An 11,748-nucleotide genomic window follows, 5' to 3' on the forward strand; every position below is an offset into this window, starting at 1 on the left:
ATAAAATTGCACATGTGTAAGTAATGCGAAAGAAATAGAAGGACAAGCTATTTTCATGCCACATCCAATGTATGCAGGCGCAGCCATGCCACTGGAGAGATGCAAATTTAGAATTTGTGAACATATGTAAGGCAGCATGTTTATTGCTTATATGCAATTAATTAAGAGTTTAATTATTCCCTCATCATGACTTTTTTTTTTCTTGATATTTATAAGATTATTTTTATGAGTTTAAAAGAGATGCACACTATCGTACAATAAAAATATATGGTTTTTTATGTCATATAAACGATTTAAAAGTTACAGTTTGATTTAGTGGAATTCATAGCCGTGATTGGTTGACAATGTAAAATTATTTTACACTGTCTATGCATCATCCCTTTTTCCTATTTTCAGTTAGTTGTTTAATAAACACAATTTCACTTTTTAAAGTGGAATGTCGTAGATTCCAGACGCTGAGTGTCACTTAAATGGACAACCATTATTCCTCTATCTTGTTGATCTTTTCTTCCTGCACTATAAATACTCATGCATGCTTAGTGATCTTTAAAGTGATTAATGTCCAAATTACCAAGATAACTCAAGTACAAACATATGATTAATTCAAATTAAGAATTAATAAACATGTCGTGGTGGAGCGGTTTCTTTGAGCTAAGGCCTTTATTTCACTTGCTACTTCCACTCAGCATCCATTGGATTGCTGAAGAAATGACAGTTTCTGTTCTTGTTGATGTTACAACCACTTCTTTGTGTCCTCAACAATCAACTTGCTCCAAAGTCATCTACATCAATGGCCTTCAACAAACGGTATATACATATTGAGCCGTCTTTCAGAGCGTGCAAGACGTGCTACCAAAAAGAACTCAAAATTTATCTTGGTTAAACCATAGATAGATAAAGCCTCATAAAATATTTGTTACTATATCAGTGTAGCTAGCTTCCAACAGCATACATATGTATTATATCATCAACTCAACCAACCAACATTAGTAATCTTTAATGTATTTTCTTTCTTTCTAGATTGTTGGAATTTTCAAGATGGTGGCTCTTCCACTTCTAGGCCAGCTTTCCGACGAACACGGCCGCAAACCTTTACTCCTTGTTACCATGTCCACAACTATAATTCCTTTTGGTAATTACAATTTTGCTTAGTGTAATTAATATCTTGATGATGTTTAGTATTGAACTATCCTTAACTTTGTTGATTGTTTCAGCTTTACTTGCTTGGAATCAATCCGAGGAGTTTGTATACGCCTACTACGTGACTCGGACATTTTCATATATAATCAGTCAAGGAAGTATTTTCTGCATTTCTGTCGCGTATGTAGCAGATGTTGTTAACGAAAATAAAAGAGCAGCGGTATTTAGTTGGATCACTGGTCTGTTTTCCGCTTCACATGTTCTCGGGAACGTCTTGGCTCGATTTCTTCCTCAAAACTACATTTTTGTGGTACTAATCTTTGTTCACTCAGTTTCGTCTTGATGTTTGATTATGAATCGTAATTATGGTTTATCAATTTCAGGTTTCAATAGCGCTATTGACCTTTTGTCCAATTTACATGCATCTTTTCCTAGATGAAACTGTGAAAATGAATCCAAGAAAGAATCATGAGATAGGCTTTGGTAATAAAGTTGTTAGCGTTGTTAAACGAAGATACAAATCTATGAGAACTGCCGCGGAAATTGTAATCTTCAGTCCAACATTAAGAGGCATGGCTCTTGTTTCTTTCTTTTATGAGTTGGGAATGTCTGCCATAGCCAGTGTTTTGCTGGTATGTTTCCAACTTTTTGCTTATACTTAAATGAAAAATCTCTCATAACTTGACAGTCAAGTAATTAATTCCTATGCAGTACTATTTGAAAGCTGTTTTCGGTTTTAACAAAAATCAATTCTCGGAACTTCTGATGATGGTCGGAATCGGTTCAATCTTTTCTCAGGTATATTACCTTTTATAGCTATGATGAATTTAATTTGGCTTATTTTAAGTACTTACTGTTAACTGATTTCCAGATTGTGTTGCTTCCAATACTTAATCCTTTGGTTGGAGAGAAAGTGATTCTATGTTCTGCCTTACTTGCATCAATAGCATATGTAAGTTTATCTTTCTTTTCTTTTCATCTTACATGCTTCCTAAAGCCAAAATCACTTATACCTTAGTTCTCTTCATACTTTTTTTTGTAGGCTTTGCTTTCTGGTTTAGCATGGGCCCCTTGGGTAAGAAGTAAAATTGATAACTTCCTATAAGAAGTTTTACTTTCTTCTCTATCACCGACATCTCTGGAAAAAAAAGTGTGTCTGTGTTGATGTCTGAAACCGACACCGACACTTATAATTACATTTAATTAATTTATTTTTTCAAGTTATTATCAGTGTATGTGTCAATATCAGCGTCGTGTTTATGGTGTCTGTGCTTCACAGTTTACTTTCGATGTTTATGATTTATGTTTGTTCAACGTCCTTATACTTATGCAGGTACCATACTTAAGTGCCTCTTTTGGCATAATCTATGTTCTAGTGAAACCTTCTGTGAGTCTTAGATTAATTTTTCTCACAAGTGATTAAATTATAATCCACTTTTATAGTTACAATAAAATCATTAATTTCTTATGATGTAGACCTATGCCATTATTTCAAAAGCATCAAGCTCAACCAATCAGGGAAAAGCACAAACTTTTATTGCTGGTGCACAATCAATATCTGATTTACTATCACCCATTGCTATGAGTCCTTTAACTTGTGAGTGGATTAATATTAAAGCTAAAGATAGCTTTTTCTCATTAGAAATTTTACTTACAAATGAGAATGCTTAATAATTCTTGTTTCATTTTTTTCAGCACTGTTTTTATCTAGCAATGCTCCATTTGAATGTAAAGGTTTTAGCATTATATGTGCATCTATATGCATGGTAAGATATCTAATTTCTGTCTTCACATGAATATGTAGTAGTTTTATTTTTTTGTCTCTATTAACTTTGAAATGTTTTCAATTTTTTCAGATAATTTCTTTGGTTTTTGCTTGCATGTTAAATCCTAATCCTCATTCAAGTAATGAGTTGGAAGGAAACCCAGAGGACCCTCTTCTGAATTATAACTAATTAGATATGTAATTAAGGCATCCTTAGCCTCAAATTTCTGTTGGACATTGCCATATATTGAAGATTAAATTTGTTTGTTTTTTAAGGAAAATATTAATTGTTTGTATCCTATGTTACCTCATTCTCAACCTGAACTATGCCTTGACTTGAGGACAATAAATATCAATGATTATGTAAAGTTGAAATTGATTTATGATTGAGTATAATAATTTTTAATTTACCAAATTTTAGATTATTTTTTAAGTGAAACATCCAAGAGAGGAAACCAATCCAAATCAAGCAGAAGAAGAAACATCTAAAGAAGAGTAACTAAACAGAAGAAACTATAAAGAAATACAACATCAAATATAATCAATCTAAATTGAACCACATCAAACTAAATCAAACATAACCAAATCACAACTAAGAGAAAGGAAAACAAATGTTGTACATGACTAATACTAGAATCTACTACGAGGCAAAAGAACGATATACATTACCAATACTAAAACTTGTTAACAGTCCCACATCAGATGATATATACCTGAACATATCTTTATAACTGAGGGCAATCCTCACTCAACAAGCCAGTTATGTGAGGTTGAGTTAAACCCAACCACATTTTTAACATGGTATCAGAGCTTATCGATCAGACCTTGGGGCGCCCATCGTTTAAATCCACGCACCAAGCTCACAAAGAGTGTTGGGCGCAAGGGATGTATTGGAAAGATCCCAAATTCTACATTGGTTGGTGATAGTCTTTTGAAAGAGTATATATAGAGTGACACCCCTTACCGTATCAAAGAATAAGTCACGCGTCTAAAAGGTTTGACAGAAATTGTGCATGTTTGACACCCGATATTAGAATGACTATTATTATACCTTTTCGGATAAAAACAGGTTTACGATATAGGCCTTTTAAGACATCCGAGTTTGTTTTAGGCCCAAATACAATATTTTAATATTTTATGCAATTTTCTATTTTATTTATGTTTGGTTAAAAAGTCTATTAAGATTTCTTTTTCTATTTTATTCCTGTTTTAGATTAATAGTCCATTAGGGTTTCTTTTTATGTATTCAAACACCTTTGGGTGTGTCCGTCAAGGTTAACTTTAATCATAATAAAATTCAAGTACTTTCTCTGTGGATTCCAAAACATTTCTAACAAGTTCGTCGCTTGCAAACTTGTGTTTTTCTTTGAGCCTTAGCACTTGCTACTCCTTTGCCCGCTATCAGGTTTCTGTTATAAGTCCAACTACCATTTATTTCTACGTCAGTCTTAGGCGTAATAGATTGTGTTAAGTGTCCCACATCATATAATATATGGCCTAAACATATCTTTATAAGTGAGGATAGTCCTCATCCTACAAATCGATTTTGTAGAGTTGAATTAAGTCCAACCACATTTTTTTTAACAACCGAAACAATAATGATAAAAACAACCAAAAAGTTATATATGTTCAGTCTCCTTCTTCAAGCATTCAAAATGAGAGGGAACATGCCGTGAACAATTTAGTGATTCAACAATTTTCTCTCTCCAATAGAACTAAACATTAAAACTAAAAAAAAAATACAATTAAGCCAATAAACAAATAAAAAAAAAAAATCATATTATTGCAAATTTAAAAAGAGGGGGGTATTTCTCCAACATGATAGAATCCACTCCCTAGAACTCAAACACTGAAAAATAACCATAGTAATGTCATATACAAACATGGAACTTCTGTCTCTCTCCTTCACATTCACCAAATCTCAAACCTTTCCCTCTCTCAAACAACCAATTCACCATCTTCCATTAACCACAACACTACCCAACAAAACCATTCTTTCATCATCTTCTTCTTTTTCCATTTCATGTAATTCCTCTTTTACCAGAATCTCAGCAACGAATACCCAACCATCCATTTCACAAACCGATATGTTGTTCCCTGCGGGAAATTCAAAGCATTGGATTGTTAGAATGGATAAGCCTGCTGTTGGTGTTGTTTCCAAAGCTCAGATTGTTGATCATTATGCTCAAATTTTGACAAAGGTTATGGGAAAGTAAGGAAACTCAACTCTACTTTATCTAATATTTTTCATTAGGTTTATAGTTTTCACTAAAAGACTAGATGAAAATGGTGTGTGCAGTGAAAAAGATGCACAGATGTGTTTATATCATGTTTCTTGGAAAACCAACTTTGGGTTTTGTTGTGAAATTGATGAGGACTGTGCACATGAGTTAGCTGGTTAGTCTTGTGGGTTTTTAACCTTTTGTTTCATAGTTCAAATTGCCAAATTGAATGAAATTTGAAAGGCTTGTTGTGGTGCAGGTGTTCCTGGTGTCTTGTCAGTTCAGCCAGACCACAATTTTGAGTCTGAAAATAAGAATTATGAAGGTTTGCAAGTAAATTCCCTGCTTTTTTTACCTTTGGGAGCTTTTTGATAATACTATGATTTTGCCTCAGGATATGTTATGTGGCATGTGTGATTTGTGTTCTTGTGTCTTGGATGATATTTTGCATTAGTATATATTCCCTCCGGTTCAAACCGCGGTTAGGTGTGGCAAAACGGGTCTGGCCTGCCGGGCATGTCTGTTTTTCCCGAACTTTCTTGCGGGGAAGGTTAAGGTTTTAGACCCGTACCCTCTAATATGTCCTTCCTGTTTTTTTGCGGGCACATAACATTAACACAAGTTTTTGCAATTTTTAGGTTTTAAAGGTGAGTGCCCGTAGATCCGCCCTCATTTTTTTCCGGGGCGGGTCAAATTTTTAGGCCCACACCCTACACAATGCCCTCCCCGCTTCATTTGTTTGCGGGGTGAGCATGCCCATTTGCCACCCCTAACCACGTTCTTGGTTAGGTTTTTTCCAGAGATTAAGAAAAACTATTAATGTATAGTGTAGTATCACTTGCAAGTTGTGTGCACATACATTAATTTATGGGTAGGATTGGGAAAGAAATAATTAATGCCTCATTGGAAAAGCAAAACAACACTAATTTTAAAGATTTTTTTGTATGCTAAATCGACAGTTTTCATTGGAACAGACTGAGTATTTCATTGGCGAGCTCTTTATAGTTGTAATGAGCTCTTTGTGTTGGTTTTCTTTGGTTTTGGCTGATCTCACCTAGGGATATAGTTGCTTGTTTGTATTGAATGGTCTTTTTGCAGTAAATAAATTGGAACTATCATAGCCTTTACCTCATTTGTATCATAGAATAGACAAGTCTATCTGTTAAAACTCGTGTACGCTTAAGCCACTCTGTGAATTAAAAATATAGAGTTGGAACACTAATTTTGCATGTTTGGATCCTGGAATCCTAAATATACCAGAAACAAAACATAACTTACTAGTTTCATCTGTTTTTTCAATGATTCTAGCACATGTTTATGCATTACAGACCTAACTGAACATTATTGACTATGTATACATGTGAAATAGTAGTTCCATCAGTTTTCTTCCAAGTTTTAATTCACTGACGATACGATTTCCACCGACATTGAATTTTGTTTGTTCTTGATTTTCTACTTTCTTATGTTAGCCATATGACATTTTTTTCTTTGATTTCCTATCAATTACATATGTTCAGGTAGAAACTTGGAAAATAGACTGAATGTGCCTAATTCTTTGGAAGAAACTCAGGAAACTTCTGTAAAAACAAAGAAACTTTTTGTGACAGGTATGCTATGCGCGCGTGCAAGATTCATTCTAAGGTGCTATAGACCGTGTTTTAACTTTTATCTCATGTTTATTAGATGTTCATATGGCTATCTAAAATTGTGTTTGAACCACTTTGTCAATAGAAACATAAATTATTATTTGGGCGAGCATATTTTTACTGCATATGATGATTCAGTAGTATTTGAGAGTTATTTATCTCTTGAACAGGGCTATCATTTTATACATCTGAGAAAACCTTACGTGCTGCATTTGAAGGCTTTGGTGAGCTTGTTGAAGGTGATTTCAATATTATATATTGTTTTACTTTCCCGCTATCACTATTTACTGTCCGAAGGAAGAACTACAGTTTTGTTCTGCTTTTTCTAATAAACAAATGGTTATGTTTGACAGTTAAAGTAATCATAGATAAAATTTCAAAAAGGTCAAAGGGTTATGCATTTATTGAATATGCCACAGAAGAGGCTGCAAGTGCCGCACTCAAAGAGATGAATGGAAAGGTAGATCCATCTTTCTTTCTTGCATGAAAAATGCAACTTTGTTTTGCGTTGGTTCTGCTTCGGCGTGCTCATGGAGAAAGCAAAAAAATGCGAGCTTATAACTTGTAATAAAAAGAAGTTTGGTAGTCTATAACAATTTTATTCTGAGTGCAGATTATTAACGGCTGGATGATAGTGGTAGATGCTGCCAAGACTACCCCGGCAAGATACAACAAAGGTCGCGCCAGACCATCTGCTTGATAAGAAAACAAAGTCTGTAAGGTATTTGCTTATTACTCACCAGCTCTGTCGAACGAACTCCGTTCTATTAGATTTTTATGTATCTATGGTCTTACTTTGGTAATCATGTCAACCTCTTGGTGTCAGGGCAAGACAACAATGCAAGCAGGTATGTTACGCTGCCATAATATTCTCAGGAGAAGTTTACGGTAGTTATAACTAGATATGCTTCAGGGAAGCGGACATATTTTCCAGGTTTCCTACTGGTTGTGTTTGATTAAGCATGCTGCAATGGACAGACTAGCGGTATTGTAGCCTCCATTGGCATGGCAGCTGGCCTTGTTTTAAGGTACTGAAAAGATGATAGAAGTTTGGGGGTCTGGATTCTTATTGTTATACCTTTGGACATTATAGAAATCAGTTGAAGTTTGAGCACAATGTTGGTTGAGATAGGTGTTTGAAGAAAACAAAATTTACCAAATGTAAAGCCATTTGGTCTAAATCTCCATATTCTCTTTGCTTAATTATTATGTATGCTTACATGAGAATTGTGATACTTAATTCTCTTTGATTAATTAGTACTTACTTTCTTTGAAAATGCTCAGATATGTTGGTGCTACTAACAAGAATCCTGTGAACAAACTCTGCTACTGTGTAAAGAATACACAATCATATTCTCTTAAATTATGAGATACAATCATTGCAATAATAAATTTCTAGCAGGAGAGTGAGCTCCACCGTGCTCACGAGCTCTCAAAATAGTGATGAAATATCCAATAAAACGCCAAGGCAGTTGATGTTGAGATTGCAGTGCATCCAAAGAAATCCAAAGTTGTCTTCTCATGATGTAATTAGTTCAGACATATATAGCAGAATGCCAAAATGGTTACCACATTCCTCAGCCGCAAAGGAAACTTGTTGATCAGTAGAGGCAACAAAAATAGGATGCAAGTTGACTGGGCAAAGACACCAAATGTTAGGAAGAATGAAATATCTAATGTTAAGATCTTGAAATTGAGTCTAGTCAACATTCTTTTGGAGAAGGAGTCAACATTCTCTTGCCTTGGTTTGTTTCTAAATTCTCATTTTCTGCCATGTTAGTCAATGATTGTTTTAAAACAAAAAATTCATGTCCTTTTAGGTAATTTTAGGGATAATCTTAATAATATATGAATTCTTGTCAACCACTTTATTGGATAAGGTTTCCTCTTCATGCTTTATTTATCCATTTACAATTTACCGAGCTTTGGGAGTTTAGGGTCTCTTTGGTTAAATATAGGGGAAATTGAGGGGGGGTGGGGAGACAGGAGTTTTAATGAAGGGGAGGAGAATGGAGGGAAGAGGAGGAAAGAGAATGTAATTTAGTTAAATGCGTTTGGTTCAAAAAAAGGGAAGAGAAGACAAGAAGAGAAAATTTTAATTAAATATATGTTTAATTAAATATTGCTTCCTCTATACCCAACAAGGTAGTAATAGGACGATACAGACGTTTGAAAAATACTTTCCAGCCTTATCTTTCTAGATCTTTTATTAGATCCACCCCATTAGCCTTAAGATTGTTGAAATCCATTAAAAGTTCACAGAGCACTTCTAGTCGGTCCGCAGGAGTTGAAAGATCAAGAATGTGCGATTCACTAGGTTTTTGAAAAGTTGCAAGAGATTGCTGACAAGTAGAATCTGTTTGTTGTTGAGTACTTGTGTTCATTTGTTGAGACGATTTTCCTTAATTATCCATCTGTCTGGAGAACTCGTAAACTTCCTTTGTTGAGAACGTTTGCATAGAAAGGGTTTTAGGGTTTAAGGTTTCAAAAAAGAAAGTGTGGGAAGTGAAGTAATGTAGTGTGTGATGATGAGAAAGTGAGTTTAAATAGTCGTAAAAAGAGAGAAATTACTGAACACGCAAGCGAGATAAAACAGATGAATAATTATGACTTTTTACCTAATCTCATGAAATCCCATCGCTCGAGGTACCACTCAAGCGGCGCTTTAAATACAAGTGTCCAAGCGAATAACACACATATTGAGCGAGCACGAGTTAATGTTCTCAAAGTTAATGTTCTCGTTGAGCGAGCACGGATCTTATTCTGACAGGTTCAACTTTATCACCCAGAATCAAATCTTCAGATAATTCTTTCCTCTCCCTTTTCCTTTTTGGATTGATGGAACTTCAGATACTTCTGGAGTATCTTCCTTTAATTCTTCAGAATCTTTAAGCTTTTCTCCAGATCATGCAAGTGTTATTTCTAGATCTGCAAAACTTTCAAACAACTTTGACTTTTCTGAGTCAAGCTTATAATCAAATCTGACATAAATTAATTCTTCTATAATATGTGTTTCTGTATTGTATACTCTTTAGCCCTTAGAGCGTTTTGAGTATCCTAACATAATACACTTCTGTGCTTTAGAATCAAACTTGTTCATATATTCTTTAGTGTTCAGAATAAAACATGTACATCCAAAAGGATGATGAAAATACAAATGTTGGGTTTTCTTCCGTTTCACAATTCATAAGGACCCTTTCCAAGAATAGGTCTTATGGAGATTCTATTATGAATATAACATGTTGTATTCATAGTTTCTTCCCATAAGTGCTTAGCCATGTTAGTTTCATTGATCGTAGTTCTGGCCATTGTTTGAAATGTCCTATTATTCCTTTCTACAACTCCATTTTGCTGTGGGGTTCTAGGACAAGAGAAATCATGGGATATGCCATTAGAATCAAATAGCTCCTCAAATTATTTATTTTCAAACTCACCATCATGATCACTTCTGATTCTAATAATCTTAGAATCAAATTGATTTTGCACTTTAGAACATAAACTAGTAAATGTAGAATGTGACTCATCCTTGTGCTTTAGAAATATTACCCATGTCCAACGACTATAATCATCAACTATGATAAGTCCATACTTCTTACTATTGATAGATGCAGTTTTAACTGGACCAAACAAGTCAATATGTAGAAGCTCCCAAGGTCTAGATGTAGAAACAAAATTTTTAGATTTGAAAGACATTTTAGAAAACTTGCCTTTTTGACATGCTTCACAAAGAGCACATGAAGTAAACTTCAGCTTAGGTAAACCTCTGACTAACTCAAGTTTATTCGGTTGAGATATCCTTCTCATGCTAACATGATCCAAGCGTTTATGCCACACCCATTGCACTTCATTCACATACATTAAGTATTTTACATCTTGATTTTTAAGATCAGAAAGCTTAATCTTATAAATGTTGTTTTTCCTCTTTCCAGTGAAGAGAACAGTGCCATCTTTCTGACTAAAAGCCTGACACATTTTATGATTAAAAATAATTTCATAATCATTATCACTTAAGTGACTTATGGATAATAAGTTACACATTAAACATTCAACATAAAGTACATTAGGAATAGAAAGAAGAGATCCATTACCAACTATTCCAGATTCTCCAATTCTTCCTTTCTGATTTCCTTCAAAGCCTACGTAATCAGCGTCTTTAAGTTCCAGGTTTTGGAACATATGGTTTCTTCCCATCATGTGACGCGAGCATCCATAGTCCAGGTACCATGATTGGTGTTTTGACTCTGCTACATAGGATATCTGCAACATACACTATTTTATCTTTTGGTACCCAAAATATTTTTGGTCCTTTTAAATTAGTTTTCTCAGAGTTTATAACAACTTAGATTTACGTGCATCAATAATTTTTTGTGTCTGTGCTTCTGTATACATATAGGAGAATGGTTGGTTTTCTTTAGGTGATTTCTGATCATCATCATCAGAATCTTAACCAATTCCTCTTTTTTACATTATGACTTACACCATAGATCATTGAAGCCATCTTGCTTTTATCTATGTTTTTGTTTAAGAATTTATAAAATTTCTTATCATATTTATACATGATAGTTTTAGAAGATGGAGGTGCTTTAGAAAGAATTTCTTCAAGTTTTAAACATTTTTATTTAGAAAAACATTTTCTTTTTCTAAAATAAAGTTGTTTCCTTTTTGTTCAGAAACTTCTTTCTCTAGCTTACCATATTCTCCAATTTCATATTCACGAGCCTTCTGAAGGTTCTTGAATTTTTGTTGAAGCTTCTAATATCTATTCAAAGATTCTGATAAACATAATTCTAAATGAGTACGAGAAAGTTCAGAGAATACCTATTCTGAGTCAGACTCAGTTTTTGTAGTGTATCCTTTTGATGTTGTGGCCATGAATGCTACGTTGGCATGCTCTTCATCATAATCAAAATCTGATGCTTCAGAGTTAGAGTTATCCCCATGTTTCCACGAGACCTTTCATTTTGCCATTGAGTCT

At 34.2% G+C, this 11,748-nt stretch overlaps 2 protein-coding genes across 3 annotated transcripts; both read left to right on the plus strand.

The window, feature by feature from the left end:
- The first annotated feature begins 566 nt into the window (after positions 1-566).
- On the plus strand, positions 567-3,211 carry LOC131613873 (uncharacterized). The gene is made up of 11 exons (XM_058885515.1): positions 567-807; positions 1,021-1,132; positions 1,215-1,450; positions 1,524-1,772; positions 1,852-1,938; positions 2,012-2,092; positions 2,183-2,215; positions 2,474-2,527; positions 2,617-2,737; positions 2,836-2,906; positions 2,997-3,211. Exons 1-11 carry the CDS (start codon positions 625-627, stop codon positions 3,093-3,095), a joined length of 1,326 nt encoding a protein of 441 aa, XP_058741498.1. The 5' UTR covers positions 567-624; the 3' UTR covers positions 3,096-3,211.
- A 1,519-nt stretch (positions 3,212-4,730) lies between these two features.
- Positions 4,731-8,013, plus strand: LOC131613880 (organelle RRM domain-containing protein 1, chloroplastic-like). Of its 2 annotated transcripts, XM_058885525.1 has the most exons (9): positions 4,731-5,117; positions 5,205-5,302; positions 5,387-5,452; positions 6,645-6,734; positions 6,944-7,012; positions 7,127-7,233; positions 7,387-7,494; positions 7,600-7,621; positions 7,708-8,013. In XM_058885525.1, exons 1-7 carry the CDS (start codon positions 4,774-4,776, stop codon positions 7,471-7,473), a joined length of 861 nt encoding a protein of 286 aa, XP_058741508.1. In that variant the 5' UTR covers positions 4,731-4,773; the 3' UTR covers positions 7,474-7,494; positions 7,600-7,621; positions 7,708-8,013. The 2 variants fall into 2 exon arrangements, with proteins under 2 accessions (XP_058741508.1, XP_058741504.1); XM_058885521.1 differs by having other exon boundaries at positions 7,600-8,013.
- Positions 8,014-11,748: the final 3,735 nt, after the last annotated feature.

This window comes from Vicia villosa, linkage group LG1 (assembly GCF_029867415.1).
Source record: "Vicia villosa cultivar HV-30 ecotype Madison, WI linkage group LG1, Vvil1.0, whole genome shotgun sequence".
In the NCBI taxonomy this organism is placed as follows: Eukaryota; Viridiplantae; Streptophyta; class Magnoliopsida; order Fabales; family Fabaceae; genus Vicia; species Vicia villosa.